The following is a 21,230-nucleotide window of genomic DNA, read 5'->3' on the forward strand; positions in this document are numbered from 1 at the left end:
TGGTTTCTCATCCATTTTGGTCACTAACTTGAAGGAGGCTGAAAGCACAAAAAATAGTAAAAATGGGGTATGTCCCAGTAAAATGTCAAAATTGTATTGCAAAATGGGGTTTTCTAATCCAAGTCTGCCTGTTCCTGAAAGCTGGGAAGATGTTGATCTTGCCACCACAAACCCTTTGTTGGTGCCATTTTCAGGGAAAAAACCACAAGCCGCCTTCTGCAGCCCTTTTTTCCCATAAAAAAAAACAAACAAAAATTCACTGTATTTTGGCTAATGTCTTGGTCTCCTTTTTGGGAACCCACAAAGTTTGGGTACGTCTAGAATCCCTAGGATGTTGGAAAAAAAGGATGCAAATTTGGCGTTGGTAGCTTATGTGAACAAAATGTTATCAGGGCCCAAGCGCGAACTGCCCCAAATAGCCAAAAAAAGGCTCAGCACAGGAGGGGAAAAGGCCTGGCAGCGAAGGGGTTAATAGTATCTTCTATGAAGCCCAGATCCAATTCTAAATGTGTACAAAAGGCAGAGGTGTTTTGTCCCACACCATGCATCCTTCTACAAAAATTATTTTCCTCTGTCATAGGTGCCCTACTATCTGAGTAGCCCCAGAGTGATGCCCCATATGTTACAACATGGAGACATTTACACCTGTACACTTCCAGCAGGGACTTTATCGGTTTATTACCCACTCTTGAGGCAAACTCAAAAGTGGCTCATACTGTGGCATTAAAACACACACATCTCCTTGAAATATAGGGTTTCTAGGTTCCCTTTTCATCACAGGTTCCCCCTAAATAGGGGAAATCCTGTACAGGACTTATTAATTGATCATTTATCTTTAGCATATGGTCATATATTTAGTGAGTGTGTAATGAGGTCCACTACTTATAATAATTTGAAGGTGGTGGATAAATTGTAGATGATATCTATAACTTTAACTTTAGAATTTTTTAAGTTTGTGTAGTTTAAACTTGGGTTGCATAGGGAAAATGAGTTTCCCTAACTGTAACTAAGCTTAAAACGTTGTTTTTTTCATTCCAGTGTCGCAAGTGGAGAGTTGTTATGGGAAGTGTCGTACAGTACAGTTCAGGAGAGTTTTATAAAGTCTATTGTCATAGACTGGAGTATTGTAGATTGGAATCACATGGAATAAAGTACAGTGTATTAGCATATCATACAGTGTAGTAAAGTATTATATAGTATAGCAGCATGGTGTCTCTTATAAAAGAGTCAAGTATCATAGAATAGAGCAATGAGTTGTACTGTAGTAGCATAGAGTGGAGTGGCGCACAGTGAATGGTTTATACTGGAGTGGTATATTGTGGGGTGGGGTACAGTGTAATAGCATACACAATATAGTGAGGTAGAGTGGAATATCATACAGTAAAGGGGCAAAGATTGAAGTTGTGTAGAGGGTAACAGCGTAGAATGGGGTTGTGTACAGTGGAATAGTGTAAAGTGGAGTACAGAGCAGTGGTGTAGAGTAGAATAGCGTAGAGTGGAATAGAATGGAGTAGAATAGCAGAGTGGCGTACAGTTAAGTAGTGTAGACTGGAGTAGTGTATAGTAGAGTCAGGTAATTATGCTAACCGCGCTAGTCTGGGCATCGCGCGATTTTTAGTTACACTTTAGTTCTTATCTTTTACTTTGAAACAATGCAAATACATTTTTAAGGCTTATGTGCGTTTAACAACTTTGTATAGAATTTTATTGCACTACTGTGACTAAGAAGGCCTGTCAGAGCCTTGGAGGGTCAGCCATTTTGCAGTTATTTTGGTGTTTGGGGGACGCCCGACCAGTCTCTCGTTTCTGGTGCCATGTCCCCTCTTCACCACATGTGCTGACAGATGGTACTTAGCCAGGGGGTGCCGCGAATGTGCAGCAGACACACGCAGCAGGCATGCCTAAGGCAAGCCCATCTGCACCCGTTCGCGACGCCCGGGATCAGAGGCCAGAAACGCTGCTGGTCTTAAAGAAAATTGTATCCAGAGGCATTACGCAGGAACTCAACTCAGGAACCTTATGCCCAATTATTGTGGCAGGAAAGAGGAGATGGCTCCTCTCCCTCCAGTGGAAAGATGGAGTTGTAGATCATGCACCTGGACACTTGAGAATAGACAGAATATCAGCGGGGTTACAGGTATTATGGATAACCGCAAACACCTTCCACTGGTGCATGAAAGTATGAAAACACAGGGCTCCATAAAATGTGGGCTGATCAATGCCCGTTCACTTATTAAGCAAAGCCTGAAAATCAGGGAACTAATTCTTGAAAAAAATCTGGACTGCCTATTCCTAACAGAGACCTGGGCCAGAGCTGACTCAGACTCTGACTTTGTTTTAGCATTGCCTATGGATTATGGCATAGAAAAGATAGATAAACAGGATAAAAGGGGCGGTGGAGTGGCAACCATTTTTAAAAACACCCTGTGCTGTAGCCTCGACCCATTAATGGCTGGCTCAAACTCATGTGAAGGCGGCTATTTCAAGATCAAAATTGGTAATAATCCAAAAACGGAAGGTCTTTTGGTATATCGTCCACCTGGTCTCAAGAAGCAGTTCCTGTATAACTGGTCCCAAATTATTGAACCCCTAACCTCCTTAGGTCACAGTATAATTCTCGGAGACTTCAACTTCCATTTGGAAGATAAAGAGGAAAAAGACACTTCTGCTCTCCTTGACCTTATGACATGTCAGGTAATTATGCTAATTATTGGGGTGGGCCCAGGCGATCACTATTAACACTCACTTAGCAGGCCACATATTGGATGGTATTTTTTCCACAAATAAGTATACTACGATAGGAGAGTGTACACAGTTAGACTGGACAGACCATAGATTCATCACTTTTTGAATTAAGATACAAGAGACAGAAAGAATTTAAACGGTCTCATACTTCCTTTTGTAGAAAATGGGACCATATAAAGAGAGAGGAACTCACCGACATTTTAAAGGGTAATCATGGGAGGTCCAAGGAAAGAACAGGGTCACGAGTTGCCGACTTTAACGCCTAGATTAGAGATGCTAAAGAGTAAGTGGCCCCTTTGAAGGAAGTCAATTGCAAAGCTGGGAAAAAGATATCTGCCCCTTGGTATACCGGAGAGCTAAAGGCTCTCCAAAGAGATTGCACAAGGCAGAAAAAGAAATGGAAACTCGACCCCAGCCTACCAGAAAGCATAAAGCTTAGAGAACTGAGAGTATCATACAAAAATGCTTCTAAACAGGCAAAGACATGCTACTACTCACAGAAAATAGTAAATGCAGGAAACGCCCCCAAAGAATTGTTTAAGACTGTGCAGGCCCTAACTGCCCCCTCTATTCCTCAGGTATTAGATAACTCACATATTTTCTGTGATAAGGTAGCTAATTTCTTTAAAGACAAGATTGTAAAGATTTATTCTGAGTTCTCAGCCCCTCATCTATCTTTGGGAGAACAGGACAGTAGTTCCAATGGTGTATCAGCAGAGGGATATATGTTAGCAATTTTCGCACCTTTAACTACCGCTAAAATTTTCCCTGCTATCTAGGATGCATTCAGGGTCCCCAGATGACCTGTGACCTCCCAGAGTGCTGCAGCTGGTCAGTGATTTGGTAGCAGCGTCACTGGAGAGGATGTACACAGAGGTTCTTGGACTGGGCGTGTTTCCCTAGGAATAGAAAGAAACTGTTATAATACCCATTTAAAAAAAAAGCAGGAGGAGACCCAGGAGATCTAAAAATCTTACGCCCAATTGCTCTCCTGCCCACGTTGCAAAAATTTTACAAAAACATTTAAACCAAGAACTCACCTCCTACTTGATGACACATGACTGCCTGGACACATCCCAACACAGATTCTGGAAACACCATAGCATGGAAACCGCCCTGATTGCGACTACAGATGCCATCAGAAAACAGGTAGATCAGGGCGGGGGCTCCAGCCTAATCCTGCTGGATTGGTTGGTGGTGTTCGATACCATTTCACCCCTCATATTAACTCATCGCCTTCATAAGGTAGGATTGAGGGGATCTGCTCTGAATATTCTGGCGACATTGTACCAAGACAGAACTCTATTGGTCAAAAGCGGGGATTTCAGTTCAGCTCAATTTCAGCTTCCTTGTGGAGTCCCACAAGGGTCTTTCTTAAGTCCGACCCTTTTCAACCTGTATGTTGCACCTCTGGCGGAGCTGGTCCATTCCTTTGACTTCCAGGTGTCCTCCTATGCGGATGACACCCAAATTATAGATTCTTTCCAAGATGAGATTTCATGACATCTAATAGATTCCAATCAAGCTTCAGAGAAGTCAAAATATGGATGGACCAAAACTGGCTAAAGATAAATGGGAACAAAATTGAGGTTATCTTCGGTGCAAACTCCTCCATCTGGAATTCAAACTGGTGGCCTGAATCATGTGGGATTTTACCGGCTTCCTCATGAGTGACTAAGAACCTCGGAATCACCTGTGATTCAGCTCTATCTTTTGACACCCAGGTGAATAGAGTCACCAACACTTGTGTCTGGCTTATCCAGGTGTTAATGAAAGTTCTCCCCTTCTTCCCTCAGGAACTCAGAGTAACGGTAGTGCTGGCTCTGATTGTGGGTCTAGGCAGGACAACTGTAGCGCCCTCTACCTTAATATTTATCAAGCATCTCTGAATAAGTTACAACTCATTCAGGATCAGAGCGTTGGGTTGGTACTTGGGTTAGCCAAGATTTCATAGGCCAAAGAAGGCATGAAGGGGTTACACTGGTTGCAGATTAGGAAGTGCATCATTTTCAAGGCGCTATGTATGGCTCACTAGGCCCTCCACTCTCAAGGCTCCCGATACTTACAATTGGCAATTAAGTGGTATACTCCTAGCCACCTTTTAAGATCAGCTGATCTTAAGATGGCACGTCCCTGTAGGACAAAAAAAGCTAAGTGAGGGATACAGCATTTTCTATTGCTGCTTCAAGATTATGGAATTCTCTCCCATTTAACATCAGAGATATTCCCCTTTTACTGCCTTTTCATAAGCAAGTCAAAACTTGGTTATTCTCACTCTAATCTTCAGGGGTAGCAGCAGTCCATGATTACTGTCTTAGCACTTTGATTCCACTGGTAGAAATGCACTCTATACATTTTAAAATACATACAAATACATACATACAATTAAGTAGCATATAGTGGATTGGTGTACAGTGGAGCTGTGTACAGCAGAGTTGTGTTCAATGGACTAGCATGGAATGGAGTGGCGAAGAGTGAAGTGGTGTAGACTGGAATAGTGTGGGCGCAGTTATATTTTGGGAGCCAGAGAGCATGCAAACAAAACTTATGTAGAGTAAGATGTATTCTATTTGTTATGTATTTGTTCATAGATTTCCATTATCATGTGACCATAAATGGATCTTTCAGTAGTTCATGTAGTAAATATGAAACTTTACATATGCAGTCTAGTTTATTCTTTGAGCTTCCTTGCTACTTCTAGTAGGATTGTGCTACATATGGAAGCCCAAGTGAATGAAAGGCAATCATTGGTATTGTTATAAAAAAATTACATTATTATTTTTTACTAGTGGCTTTTTTGGCTCACTGCTAGATCTATTTTTCATTTTGTTGCACAGGGGTGCATTAGAATGATAAGTTTCGTTTGACTTGCTGGGCCAGTTTTATTTTGTGAGCCTGAGAACAGGAAAAGAACACTTATGTAGATTGATATGTATTCTATTTGTTTTGTATTGTTTATAGGTTTCCATCAGCATTTGGCCATAAATGGGTCTTTCAGTTGTTCATGTCATGAATCTGACTGCCACATTTTTATCCAGGAGAGGGTATATAGCCCTGGGCCAATTTCTGGACCCGGGGGCCCCATCCTCCAAGGCCCAGCCTAAATGTAGGAGGAGGGTCCACACGTCCCCCCGCCTCAGACCGATTCTGACTCCAGGAGCCGAGCCATCTCTCCTGGGTGCCCCCCAGGGCACTCAATGTGCAATGGGACTGTGGGGGGTGCCTCAAGGCCCCCGCGGTTCCAGCCTGCTCCTGGCCTCCTGGGGGAGCTACCATTGCTTTTGCAGACAGGGAGATGCTAAACATGGAGCTCCCTGTCTGCAAAAGCAAACGTTTCATCTCTTTCCCTACCCGCATGTCTGCAGGCAGGGAAAGAGATGAAGCCTCTGCTTCAAGCAGGCAGGAGTATTTTGACAGCTCCCGCCCACAGAAAACAGAGTGTTTGCTCTGACTTGACGGGAGCTGAAAAAGCTCTTGCTATGTCAGAGCAATCAGCTATGTCCTGGAGGTGGGCACTGTGGAACATTGCAGGAGCCGGTCCTCGGTGGCGGCAGTCCCGAGGACAATGTATGGGTCCATTTCATTTTGGCGATGTTACCTGGGCTGGGAGTCCGCAACAGACCCCCTCCATTATATTACATAGCAGTGCCCCCCCCTCAGCATCAGGGACCACCACCTCCCTGGGGGCAAATACAACATTAGCGGGGGATGCACCCCCCCCTCATGGAGTAATACATGGCCTGGGGACTGCCACCCCCCTTAGGGCCGGCTCCTGCTATGTCATCAGACACCCACCCTTGGGATGTAGCTGTTTACTTTGTCTTGGTGGGAGCTGACAGTTCCCACCAAGTAAAAGAAAGCATAACTCCGCTCTCTGCAAGCGGGAGCTGTCAAACAGCTCCTGGCTCACAGAAAACAGAGTTTTCATCTGTTTCCCTGCACGCAAATATGTGTGCAGGGAAACAGATGAAAACATTGTTCCCAAAAGCATGGAGCTGCCATTTCAAGCAACTCCCTGCTTGTGGGATCACTGCTGGCCCTTGCACGGTACAGGACGCAGGGAGTGTGCTAGGACTGCGGGGGCCTTGAGGCTCCCCCCACAGTCCTGTCTCTCTCTCTTGCTCTTCCATCCCATTAGGAGAGCTGGGAGACGAGTTTTTGTCTGTGGATGAAAGGATTGCTCATACACAGAGGGAGCAGCATATTTAGCAGCTCCCTGTGTGTGAGAGCAAAGTTCATGAAGGAGGCAGGGAGCCAGCTTGAACCATCGGGGCATTCAAGCTCCCCCCACAGTACCCAACACTGTTGACAGGGTGTCCTGGGGAAATGGCCGTACCTGGGGGATAGGATCCCCTGGGCCAAAATTGGCCCAGGAAGGAGTGCCACATGGACAGGACTGGACTGGGCTTGCTCTCTACACCCTTGACCCCAAGAGCCTCCAAGGGCTTTTTGGCTTTCCCCCTGTTCTTCTGCAGTCACAGGGACAACAACGACTGCTTGCAACTCTATTGGTGCTGCTGGACTCTGCCATCTGTGTGTCCTACCCTGGTCTGAGTTGCTCCTGTCTAATACTGGGTCTCAGAAGTAAGTTCTGCAGCTACAAACATCAAAAACAGTAAAGGTAATGTTGTGTAGCCGGCCTATCCTCTATCACGATTGGCCTAGATTTTGAATTTGCTTTGGTCACTATAGACTTCTATTCACTGTCTTAACATTTAATCTTTCAAAATTCATATTTCAACTTCTACTGATTGGATTTCTGGCTTTCTGGTCTTGTTTTGATCAGATAAATATTTATTTTTCCAAACTGATGTTGAGTCTTTTTGTATTGCAGTTCACTGTGCTACTGAAAATAAGTGTTGCACAAATACTTTGTCCTTTGCCTTCTAAGTTAAGCCTGCCTGTTCTGTGCCAAGCTACCAGAGGGTGAGCACAGGTTAATTTAGGTTGTGTACCTGACTTACTCTGACTAGGCGTGTGGTCCCTACTGGGACAGGGTACATACCTCTGCTAACTAGAGACCCAGTTTCTAACATTAGTGGCAGCGGTGGGACTAGAGACTCAATTTCTAACAGGCGTGATAAATACCCCCACTCTTTTCCTTATTGTTTGTAAATAGGGCCAGAATAAGGAAAGGACACCTATCAATCAGTTTAATATTGGTGTTACCAGGTTCAGGTTACATTGGATTGCATTACAGGAATAGAATGAAAGCAAGTGTAAAGCTGACCAGATGTCCTCATCTTACAATCAGTACATTGTGGGAGCTGTAGCCTTTTGGTTCAGCTAATTAAACCAATGAAACTAACAAATCAGTTAATAAACAGACTTGTGAAAAACATGGATATGTATCAAAAATAGTGTGACAGTGACATGGAGCTCTCAGGATTCTTGGAAATTGCTGTTTTAGTTCATTGCCACCACAGCTCACAAAGTTCTCTCATGACCTGGTCCAGCCCCTGCTTAATAACCTAAGAGTATAGCTAGGATTTGCTCTCATCTCAGAAATGTGCATAGATTCCTTGCCCTGATATGTGATGATTACCGAAATAAGGCATTTGGAGCATGTAAAGTAGTACACCCCTAGTAATCGTTTACTTATTGCATGTCTTTGTGAGTTGGTCCTAAAACGGGAAACGCCCGGAACAACAAGTCAGAAACAATGATGCTGTTTACATCTCAAGCGGAACGACACTTGCCGGAACAGCACAAGGCTTTTTCTCTGCCTTAACCACCCATGTGCTGAACAACACACATGCGTGTTTGAGGCAAAGAAAAAGGGAGAGTGCATCGGGAGAGGACGCGGTCAAGTGAGTGGGGCTGGGGAAGGGTTAGGGGAGTTGGGACATTTTTCTTTAAGGGGTGGAGGGTCGGGTAGTTATTATTTTTAGAGCGGGTGGGAGGGGGCAGGGTAGTTATATTTTTAGGGCGAGTGGGGGGTCGGGTAGTTATATTTTGAAGGTGGGTGGGGGGTCGGGGTAGTAGTGTTTTTGGGTGGGTGGTGGGGGGCCGGGGTACTTGTGTTTTAAGGGCTGGTGGGTTATGTTTTTAGAGTGGATGGGGGTCGGGTAGTATTGATTTTAGGGCGGGTGGGGTGTTGGGGTAGTATTGGTTTTAGGGCAGGTGGTGGGGTCGGGTACTTGCGTTTTTAGGGTGGGTGGGGGGTCGGGTAGTGTTGGTTTTAGGGTGGGTGGGGGGTTGGGGTAGTATTGATTTTAGGGCAGGTGGTGGGGTTGGGTACTTGTGTTTTTAGGGTGGGTGGGGGGCAGGGTAGTTATGTTTTTAGGGCAGGTGAGGGCTCTGGTTGCTATGTTTTTAGGGCGGGTGGGTGGGTTGGGGTAGTAGTGTTTTAAGGGTGGGTGGGGTTTTGGGGTAGTTGTGTTTTTAGGTCGGGGTCGGTTAGTTATATTTTTAGGGTGGGTGGGGGAGGTTGGGGTATTTATAATTTTAGGTTGGGTGGGGTAGTTATGTTTTTTTATCCGGGTAGTTGTGTTTTTAGGGCGGGTAGATATGTTTTTAGGGCAGGTGACAGGTAGTTGTGTTCTTAGGGTGGGTGGGGGAGGTCGGGGTAGTTGTGTTTTTAGGGCGGGTGGGGGTGTCTGGGTAGTTGTGTTTTCAGGGCAGGGGTAAGGTAGTTATGTTTTTGGGGTTGGTGGTGCCTTTTTTTTTTAAGGGGCAGGGTTGGGGGGTCAGAGTAGTAGTGTTTTTAGGGCAGGTGGGGGTCGAGGTAGTGGTGTTTTTAGGGCGGGTGGGAGGCAGGTAGTTGTGTTTTTAGGGGGTCTGGGTAGTTATGTTTTTAGGGCAGGTTGGGGGGGTCGGGTAGTTATGTTTTTAGGGTGGATGGTGGGGGTCGGGTAGTTATGCTTTTAGGGCGGATGGTGCCATTTGTTTTAAGAGGTGGGGGTGGATGATCGGGGTAGTTATGTTTTTAGGGTGGGTGGTGGGGGTAGTTATGTTTTTAGGGTAGGTAGTCGGGGGTCAGGGTAGTTATGATTTTAGGGTGAGTGTGGAGGGGTCAGGGTAGTTATGTTTTTTACAGATGGTGGGGGTTTGCGGTAGTTGTGTTTTTAGGGTGGGAGGGGGTGTCAGAGTAGCTTGTTTTTAGGGTGGGTGGGGCACTTGTGTTTTTAGGGTGGGAGGGGGTTGGGGTAGTTGTGTTTTTAGGGTGGGTGAGAGGGTCGTGGTTGTTGTGTTTTGGGGTTGTGTTTTTAGGGCTGGTGGTGAGGGTCGGGGTAGTTGTGTTTTTAGGGAGGGTGGTGGGAGGTCAGGTAGTTATGTTTTAAGGGGGGTGGGAGGGTCGGGGTAGTTATGTTTTTATGGTGGGGGGTCAGTGTACTCATGTTTTTAGGGCAGGTGGTGCGGGGTCTGGTTACTTGTGTTTTTAGTGTGGGTGGGAGGGTTGGGTAATTATGTTTTTAGGGCGGGTGAGGGGTGGCATGCTAGAACCACGCATGCCTTCCACACAAGCCTTTACTAGGCATGCTTTTACAACAAAACATCGTTGTAAAGGCATGCTTGTTGAAGGCATGCGTGGAAACAATGCAGTAGTTGTTCCGACCACGTTGTTCAGGCATGCATGATTCTCGTATTATCATACATTCTTCTAAAACATCTCAAATGAGAATCCTCAGGGAATATTCAGGCAACATTCATATAAGGTTAGAACAAACAGAAAGAACTGTGTTTTGTTTGCACTTTTGCTGGTAGGGAGCAGGACATGAAAGGGAATTCCTGTATTTCTACTTGCCGTAATCATAAATCATTTTTTTGTGATTTGGCCTCATACTGAGCAGGCGCAGTCTACTAGCTGGCGATGTGCAAGAAGTTTGTTTTTTGTAACTATATGAACTTTTAGGGAAATTCCACAGACGTATGCAAAATACAAAGCTGACATTCAGCGCTATATTTTGGCTAGAAATTCAACCTTCCATACATTTTTAACACAACTGCAGTAACAACAGCAACTCACATTCTGGTTGGTCGTATTGTTATTGTGCTATAATGTTACCATGAACAGCAGTGCTATTACTCAACGTGGTGCAATTTCAGGAATGTCGCATAGCTAGTGTAACCTGAAATCTATAAAATTATGTGAATTATGCTGCTGTGATTTCAATTTTACATGGACCTACTCCCAACACAACAGCTCTGACTTCTGGAAAAAGCTGTTGTCACCCTTGTCATTCACTGGGCTGAAAACCACAATTTGAAGTTCCCTTTCTTCCAGGAGAAGCACACCACGAGTACAGGAACAGTACGTGTTTCTAGTTCACCAATATACGGGATGTACATAAAAAGCGGGCATTTCCTTAAGCAAGAGTGATGTTTTTAAAGCTTAAATACGGACGACCCATATTTTACTGAAGGCTCAGCCAGGGGAAAATACAGTAAATTAACTTAGCAGCAGAAGGCATTATCTAACAAAACCTTTGCACTGAAAAAGATTGTTTCCAAATGTGGAGGGATGTAAATAAGCTTGTATATGTGGAAGGAGATGAACATTCCGATTACTGGTATGGCCGCTATAATGCTTTTCACTAAGGCTTCTGGTGCAATAAACAAGGGGAGATTCATTTTGATCAATATAGATATGGTATATCCTTAACATGTAGAGTACCAATCTGTGGAAGGAGAATGGATTTTTTGTATTGGAAGTGGCTTGTCATCTGGCCACAGGCCAAATATTCCATAATCTCTATTTATCCAGTGGCTGGCAAAATATTCCATAATCTCTATTTATCCAGTGGTTGGCAATTTAGTACATAATCTCTGCAATTTAGCCAACAGCCAGCTAAATATCTGAAACTTCTCTATTTTTCCTGCTGCTGACAGATAGCAGAGAACATGTATATAATTTGACAAACAACAGAATAAATAGTTGGAAGGAGGTCTTCATTTAGATGACATGAATTAAAATAGACACCAGGCAATGGCAAAGTAGTAACTATCTTGTCATAGTGGTGCAGGAAACCGTGTCAAACTTTTGAAAGAAAGTGCATATGTGAAGGTACAATTGTTGGTTAAAAAATACGTGCATGAATTAACCAAAATTGTTTACAATAAAAAAAATAAAAAAGTGAAGCCAGTTTAGAATTAATACATTTATGCGGTATAAAATTAAACTAAGAGATGTAGAAATCAACCTTCTGTTTCAGAAGCTTCAGGTTATGGCACAAAGCTGTTTGTGCTTCAGTATGGAGGTACTTGGCTGTTTCCATGTGACTCTTCAAGGTTATGTCCGCAAAGCATTGTTATGTTTTTAAAGCATGTTACATAAATGTTTTCTTTACTCATAAGTATCCATTGTTTTTTAAATGTTCACTGCCCTCTCTTTGATGATTTTAAGGGCTTCACTCATCTTTGGCTTCTTATGTAAAGCCTTGTGCTTTTTAGACAAATTTTTAACTGGGAGGGTGCTTGCTTAGTAGTCCAGATCAATGGGGAAAATATATCCCCTGATTTTCTTTCCGATTTCTCCCACTTTCCAGTATTAAAATGTTGGCATGTAGGCTGGTAAGCAGCAACTAACAGGGAGCATTGAGAGACAGGCGGCATCCAAGTTATGAAGGGAGAGGCATTGAAATAAGACAATTTGTGTTAGGGGTAACAGTGCTATGGAGAACTTGCGGGTGGTTAAGCGGGTAGAGCAACAATAAAGGGGTTTCAATAGAACAGAAGTGAAAGCAGGGAACATGTAAGCAAAGCATCTGAGTAATTAATGAGGTTAGTTTCTAGTCACTCTCCTGAAAGCTGAGTAAACACATTTTTTCATACTATTCGCCCACTGTGGTTTTCAGGCATAGATAGGATTGCCACCTTTCTTGGAAAGCAATACTGGACATTTGTTTACATTTTCATATTCTGGAAAAAAAAGAAATACCATGGCTAGGAGTATAATGAGGCCTGGGGCTAGAAGAATGAGGAGAGCTTGTGGGGTCTGAAAGCTTGCACCATGGCCAGAAGGATGAGAAAGACCACAGCCAGGAATAGCAGACCCCAGCAGACAGACCCAAGAAGACCAGTACTAACAGAACCAGAAATGGCAGAAGAACAATGGAAAAGAGGGTCCAAGACAGAGGGTGGGGGGTGGTAAGGACCACAGAGATCAGATAAAGGAGCAGTACAGAAGGATAAGCAGAAGGACCCCAGGATGCTATAGATCAGCAGGACCAGGAGGAAAAGAAAATATCAAAATGTCCAGACCAGCGGGATCAGGATCAGAATGTTCATGAGAGTCAGGCTCCAGAGGACCCTAAATCAGAATGACAATGACCTGTATCACAGTGATTAGGAGGACCGGGCCAATGGGGGCAAGAACATGGAGGACCAGACCAGGAGGACTATATTTCTGAGGGCAGAGGGGATCATAAACAAGGGGAGAAGAGCAAGAAAGAACAGGCAAACTAGGGTAAAAAAATACATTGTAGGACTAGGATGGAGCAGGATGCCAAGGGAGACTGAGATGGCTGCGCAAATTAAGTTCTGTGAGGTGAGTATCCATACACTAGGTTCAGGAGGACCACAGAAAAGAGTACAAGAACTATGAGAACTTAAACCGGAAAAGGAAAACCAGGGGGACTTGGTAAACCAGGGGATAATGTCCAGGAGGACCAGGGTAAAAATGGTAGAAGTAGCTCAGAATGATGGCCAGAATGACCAGAACTTTTGGAGCCAGGAAGTTGCAAAGCTACCATGTACTGGAGGTTCTGACCAAACCATCACAACTAGAAAAACCTAGGATGATCAGCAGTGGGCGAGAACAAGTCATTGCCCATGCAGAAGTAAAGGTAATCACAATGTTTGCAGGATGGTCTGAGGTCCAGAAGTGGAGAATGAAACGTGAGCTGGAATGCTTGTCTCCAATGGCATGTAAATAAGGGTTTGTGGATGGGATTTTTTAGAAGGAGGTTATGATGGAGTTGTGAAGATGGTATGGTGGGGATGAGGGTAGTTTCAATGTGTGATGTGGGTCTGCACTGGACTGGCAAAGGTAGTGAATTGGGCTGTTTAATAAAAGAACATAGCAAATGTTGGGAGGGGAATACCCCGACACAGTATACTGACATGTCCCTCTGCCCTAAGTGCCTAACTGCATGTGAAACTTGCATCCTGACAAAATGTATTGGTCCTGAAAACACACTAGTCTGGGGTATATATAGAGGCTAAGGGCTGTCCATGAAAGTGTAAGGTCCAGTAGCTGTTCTGTGTCCTGGAGTAGCACACTACATGTTCTCTTCTAACTGACATGTAGTTACTGTCCATGTCCTGCCTTGACCACATGAAGTGGTGCTGGCAGTGTACTGTGGTTTGTGAATTATTATTCTTAACCAGATTATTTTCAGTGTCAAAAGAGAGTGCAAAGTACTAACGTCACTCTCAAAATGCACTGCTTTAATCTGACTCTCAGACTCCTTCCCTGGCATTCAATGTGTAAGGGTCAAGTGTCTTTATGTGTAGTGTATGTGTATCACGTGTGCAGTGTAACCCCACTTTGTTCAACTTCTAGGTTCTTAATGACTAAGAAATGAAGTGCTCTTTAGTGTACTCAAAGAACTGTTGTGTAACCAGGGTTAGTGTCTGCATGATAGCCAGTCTTTGCAGAAGTGAAGGAATATCACCTAAAGTGTGCAATTCTTTCTAGAGGATCTGAGGGTCTGCCTTGGAGCTCGGAGCCTGTCTGGCCTTCTCAGTGAGGTTAGTGCCCCGCCCTGCAGGTGTTGAGTAGGTGGTGGTTGTAACACTGCTAGATTTTACAGAATTATGCAATAAGAGTAATTCTGCATTCAGCCCTATAAATGCCCCTTTCTGTCCAAAATGGACACAAGAATGCATTTTGTGCTAAGAAATAGCATTAAATACAACAGAACATGAATAGTGAGCACAGGCAGCTGCTTGCACTCGCAAAATGTATGCTTAAGGTAGGATTTTTCCTGAAATTACTCCTGCATGAAAATAGTGCTAAATGCAACAGAACATAAGCAGCTGCTCGCGATATGGGCTCTTGTGGAAGATTTGTTTCCTCAAATTATGCAAGGGGGTGTAATTGCCTCATTGGTAATTCCTCATTAAAGAATGATGCTGGATTAATTAAATTACTTGAATTACTTTGACATAATTAAAATTCAGCCCCGGCATTGTGTAAAGACTGTGTAGGAGGGGAACACAGGCATGTTTCCAACATTAAGAACACTCATGAGCAGTCGATTGCCAGAGGGAACGAAGCCATGAGTCGATCGATTTAGCATCCCAATCTCCCTACAAGAGGAGCCACTGTCTCCAGAGGTGGAAGACCTAATCTGACCCAGAATGCCACAACTGTCAAATGCAAATACCTGCTGGCCAACACTGAGCACCCATATGCATCCAGTCTGAAAGGCCACAACTGCTGAAGATGAGTTTCTGCCATGTAAGTCTGTGGGTCAGCATCATTTCTAGTTGTGTAGATACTGGATTAGGGTGGATGTTAATTTTAGAGCTGGGAGTAGTGAAATACTGATGAAAAAATAGTGGGTGTTAAAACCAGGAGAAATGAATTATGTGGCTTGGGGGGTAGAGGGCACCCAGCACTGTGCAGTATTGCTCAACGTTCTTACTAAATGAGTTGCCTGTATGCCCTATGGTGAACGCTGTCGCCATTCCATTTGAATGGTGCAAGAGCATTAAATCAGCGCTAAGGACCACAACAAGCATGTTGCAAAGTTCCTTCAGTGAAGTTACCTTGGCAAGAGGGGAACGAAGTCCCGGTGATCCATGGTTCATAAGAATAAACATAACGAAGGTCGACGGGGGGTAAAAATGGTCCCTGAAATCAGGCATTCAGTCTCAATCAATGCATAGGTGGTCTTGTAGAGGGAAGTGATGACCCTGTGATCCAGATGGGGAGCACAATCGGCCAGTGTGGAGCGTAGCAGCCTGTGATCCGAAAGTTGATCCACCGGCACAGAAAGCGTGTCTATAGAGGTCCAGAATGGAAAAAGAAAATAGACCAGAAAGAGACGCAAGGCCATGGGGCCGTTTTGAGGGGAGTTCTATACAAAATGGGTGCCAAGGGTAATCAGGAAAGAAGGTAAAAGAGCATAGCTATTCAAAAGAAAAGTATATTATTAAGTATACATATGTACAGAAGAAAGACAATGTGTGAAAATGACAATGCAATTGACATTACAAGTACAAGGGTACATATTAAACACAGCCTTTATTGGTATATACATAGTGTAAGGATGACGGTATGCCCCAAGTGCATTGTCCAGCGGTATAGAGAGTATACTGCAGCATGCCAAAACTGAGGGAAATTTTCTATGTTAATGAGGTCCAGTCCTCTCAAAGGTTTAGTCCAGCAATAACTGTTTCCATTCTCAGAATTTAATTGAGTTCTTCTTTCTTCAGAAGCTGCTCCAGGTTCCCTCCTCTTTCAGATGTCACAATAACTGAAACTACTTGCTACCTGATGTCATCCTCTGAATGTCCATGTTTAGTAAAATGTTTGATTGATGGTGCATTGAGAACCTTACATCTGATATGGATCCTGTGTTGGCAGATCTGAAACATTATCTTTTAGGAGGTCTGCTCAATATAAAGTAGCTGACAAGATCAAAATATGATGTACACATTACTGGTACTGTAGTTTATTTTTTTTTCTTTTAGCTGAACTTCTGTGTTGAATGAATGTCTTACTCTCAATGGTGAACTGGCTCATGCTACAGCACCCACATTTATAGTGCCCAGCAAGGCGACGAATGCCCAAGTGGACAGGTAGGGTGAGCAGAGCATTTCCAGGGGGAGGCACTGCATGGACCAGATGGTCTTTCAGGTTTTTGCCTATTTTGTACGCAAACATTGGGAGTTTGCTTTTTGTTTGGGGTTTCTAAATTGTGTCTTGTAAACAATCCCACACCCTTTCATGGAGCGTTTTATCAGGCGTTTGGGATAACCACAGGATAGTAATTTGTTGGGAAGTATTTATTTTCCCTTGAAGAAGTCTGCTCCATGTTTGCAATTATTGCAAATATACAAAAACAAATTACTATGTGGCGATGACATACGCAAGACTCATGGATGATAACTGGAATAAGCCAAGAGAGTGGTGTAGACTTAGGGCACGGCGGTCAAAAGACTGCGGCGGTCATTCTGGGTTTCCCACTGGGCTGGCGGGCGACTGCCAAAAGGCCGCCCGCCAGCCCAGTGGGAAACACCCTTCTACAAGGAAGCCGGCTCCGAATGGAGCCGGCGGAGTGGAAGGTGTGCGACGGGTGCAGTAGCACCCGTCACGAATTTCAGTGTCTGCTAAGCAGACACTGAAATTCAAAGTGGGGCCCTCTTACGGGGGCCCCACGACACCCCTCACCGCCATCCTGTTCCTGGCAGTCGAAACCGCCAGGAACAGGATGGCGGTGAGGGGGTCGGAATCCCCCATGGCGGCGCAGCAAGCAGCGCCGCCATGGGGGATTCCTCAGGGCAGCGGAAAACCGGCGGGACACCGCCGGTTTTCCGGTTCTGACCGCGGCCATACCGCAGCGGTCAGAATGCCCTTAGGAGCACTGCCAGCCTTTTGGCGGTGCTCCCGCCGACCCCGGCCCTGGCGGTCAAGGACCGCCGGGGTCAGAATCACCCCCTTAGTCATTCTATATTTTGGTAGTGAGAGCCAGAAAGGAGATTTCAGTGTTGTAGCTGTGTATGGTAAAGTTAAAGGAATTACATCTTTGATTTAGCCATTTCAGAATCTGAATGAGGGTGGAGAGAATTCCTTTCAATATGAGGAACATATCATCGGTGTACCTTTTCCAGGGTAAAATATTGATTCAGGAAGGATTTCTTTAGTGTCAGAATGCAGGTGTGGCCATAAAAGGGGTGGGGCCACGGACTGTGACAAGCACAGAGGGTGAGTGCAAATCACTCCCCCTAATTGCGCCTGTATGTTTGGCCGGCCGTCTCGGGCTGGCCAAACACACATGGGCAGTAGGCTCTCTCTAGCCCGGCACTGTGTTACCGGGCTGAAGAGAGCAGGCACAGGCTCCTAGTCTGCCTGGGAACGCCCAGGTTGGATGCTCCCAGCCAATCCTAACGCTGCTCTGAGTAGTGTCAGGAATGGCCGCAAGGCAGGCTGGGAGCCTGTTTCTGCAGTTGAGGACGAAGGAGCGGAGCAGTGTGGTGCGGATTTAAGGGACGTTTTTAAAAGAATATATTTTATTTTATTCCTCCCCCCACCACATGCCGCCCCTTTTCTCCCTCCCAAGCCGCTGCTGTCAGAATGATGGTAGACTCAAGATTGTCCAAGTACAATATGGAAAAGTCGGAAGCAACAACTACTCTCATAGACTACTCCCATAGATGTGCCCTTCATTGGGAGGAAGTAAACATTTTCAAACTGCATAAAAAAGTGTGGTTTTTATCTGTCTTTGGCTCAACACATTACCATTACTACCAAAACTACAATAATATTTTAAAGCAGTCAGAATAAAATGCATAGATTGCGTCAATGTGTTAAGAATACATAATATAAAAGAAAATATATGCTGCCTTTGTTTAATCAGTGTGCACATCCCAAACTGCAGAAAATGTTAATGTGAGAATAGAAGTTCAAAAATATCAAAAAGTGGGCAAAGTTTTGTTCAGTAACAAACACACTGTAGAGAGAAACAAAATTGTGATAGTGATACACAGGCAACTGTGAAATGTAAATTGGTGAACTAGGTAAGTTACTTCCATCAAATCGGCAACCTGTACACACACCTTGACATTGACAAAAACTATATATTGTCATGCCCATTATGGAACCTGCCAACGACCCGACTTTGCTAATTTCCGTTCCTAATTCTAAATCCTAGCAAATTAGGTGCTAGAGTCAGGTTATGATGTTTGTAACGTGGGTTATTTGTATGTCAGCATTTGAGTTTTCTTCATGTCAATGCACACGGATGTAAAAGAATCGCACCCCAATACCCATTAATGGTGCATTTGGTGAAGCATATCTTGTTAAAGCAAACATAAGTGTGGTAAGGTATTTTTCTTGCACCTGCTACATTGGATTGTTTTGTCAGGTGTTAAAAAGAACTTACCGTAGCTTCTTTTAATCTTCTGAAATCTATATTGAGGTAGGCTTTTATTCCACTATAAGCACCAGGTAATGTAATCCCATGGATGAGTAAAACAAATAATACAACATAGGGCAGGGTGGCTGTAATCCATACAACCTGAAAGAAAACACATATTAGAATTAAAGAAAAGATTAAGAGAAACATTACTTTTACAACTGACCAAATTATTACATACTACAGAGCATTAATCATGGTGTGCTCTAAGAATATTGCTAATTTATTCATCCCTTACTTTTCAGTTTCTTCACGCTTAACACAAATATCTGTACGACAATTGTAATAAAGTGTAATTTGAATAAATGAACACCTAAATTTGACTCTTGGGATCTACAATAACGCAAGAGAAAAGGCAGGCAGTGCAAGTGAGGAAGCAATGAGAAGAGAAAGCTAATGTGAGAGAACAACAGCTACAGACACCAGTGTGAGAACTATCAAGAGCTAGGGAGTAGGTGAGAACTGGTCAGGTAGAGAGAATAAGGTTGCATTTGTTTTATTCAGGTATTTATTTTTGTAAAGCTTGAACATCTCCTGTCACTTTACAGAACTACACAGTTAAACGATATTCAATCAGAAAAATTAAACATGATACATTAAACAAAGAAAGAAGAAATTAACTCCAATGTTTTTACTCTTTTTGTGAAAGTCCAGTGAAAACTAGCCAATATAAACTCCAAGGAACACGCCATATTCAAGCAGCCAAACCAGATAATGACTGATGTATTGATTAACTCTTCCTGTATGCTGGTATCTCAAGTCTGACCAGTACACTTTTGTAAGCCAACGTAGGGCCACCCGAGATGTTATAATAATTATTATAATAATTTTGCAAGGTAAGATGACGTATCAAAAGGATTGGTATTGAAATTAAAAGCCCCCTTAAATCTTCAACATGCATTGAGATGTAGTCTATGTAGCTTTGCATGATGGGAGTGATACAATAAGACTTTGTAGCAACATTCACAAGGCGGATTGCAGCATGAATCACTGCTTTGTGAGGAAGCACGAATTAGATAGAGAGGGCACCATTCACAAAGGTAAATTTGTTCATAAATAGAAGTGCCTGACCAAATTTAATTTACTTACGTCTCCCAGGAATTCCCAGAAGGATTTCAGGCAGGTGTAAGCCAGTTTATTTGTACAGCGATCTTAGCCTAAAGTGCAGAGCTCTCCAAATCCGGAAATCCCCAATGAAATCCCCTATAAAGGTTGTGAAATGCATGCTCTAAAGCTGGTTTGCCTTTCAACTGTGTGAACGCCCACAAACATGGCTGTTTGATGTTATTCACAAAATTCTCTCTTTCCCCTTTCCACCTAGCTAAGATTCAGAGACTTAATTCTGCCATGGGCTAATTGATTCCCCTTCCAGACTGGGGTCGAGAAAAGGTCACACCCAGATTTGCTGGAGGAGTAAGGAAAGGGGCTTCTTGCTAAAAAAGACAGAACAGTTATTTTGAATAGAGGATCTTATTACTCATGGGGAGTTATCCTCTACACAGGGCACCACACAGCAGTAATATGACACTGTTAGGAGTGTCACATGACTTTCCCAAGGATAGGTATGGAAATCTGCAACTAGTGCTTAAGTATAGCTCGAATATGGAGCCAGATGTACAAAGCTTTTTTCTTCTTGCAAATTGCCGGATTCGAAGAATCCAGCCATTTGCAACAAGAAAAAAAGCAATTCCCAATGTACAAATCCAACTTTTCAATTTGGTAATCTATTTCCCGAATCGCAAAAAGGGTTTGCGAGTCACACTTAGGAAGGGGCATTTCAAGGGCATCCCTTCCTAACCGTGAATCACAGAGGTATGTCTGATTGCTTTGTGACAGTGAATGCGGTCGCAAAACAATCACAGTTAACTTCAATTTCAAATTGGTGTTAACACATTCACAAACTGGAAGGGATCCCTAAGGGAAGCTAAAATATTTTTTCAGGACAGGTAGTGGTCCCATGGACCACTGCCTACTCTGAAAAAATGAAAAGAAAACATTTATTTTTTTGTTTGGAATGCAACCCATTTTCCTTTAAGGAAAAAGGACTGCATTTAAAAACTAAAAACTGCAGTATTTAAAAAGCAATCACAGACATCGTGGTCTTCTGTTCCCAGCAGGCCACCATCCCTGTGAGTGCAGCCATTCCCAATGGGGTCGCAAATTGTGACCTACCTCATGAATATTGATGAGGTAGGTCATTTGGAACCCCATTGGGAATGCCAAACAGTGTACTTAACACTGTTGAACATTTTGTTTTGCGACTCAATTTGTGATTTCCAAACGGATTGCAAATTGCAGGTCACAAAGAAAAAGGTCGTACATCAGGCCCATGGTGTTTAAGCATCACACCTTAATTGGAGATAAACAGTATGGGGACTATTCACAAACTGTATTTTA

The 21,230-nt window shown here is 43.7% G+C and overlaps 1 protein-coding gene across 1 annotated transcript in view; it reads right to left on the reverse strand.

Moving 5' to 3' along the window:
• Nucleotides 1-21,230, reverse strand: part of SLC6A2 (solute carrier family 6 member 2) — an 821,779-nt gene that overhangs the window by 386,506 nt on the left and 414,043 nt on the right. The window contains exon 6 of the mRNA XM_069216273.1: nucleotides 18,801-18,935. Within this exon, the coding sequence (XP_069072374.1) occupies nucleotides 18,801-18,935 (135 nt within the window). The remainder of the gene's footprint in view (nucleotides 1-18,800; nucleotides 18,936-21,230) is intronic.

The sequence above is a fragment of the Pleurodeles waltl genome, chromosome 12 (assembly GCF_031143425.1).
Source record: "Pleurodeles waltl isolate 20211129_DDA chromosome 12, aPleWal1.hap1.20221129, whole genome shotgun sequence".
NCBI lineage: Eukaryota > Metazoa > Chordata > Amphibia > Caudata > Salamandridae > Pleurodeles > Pleurodeles waltl.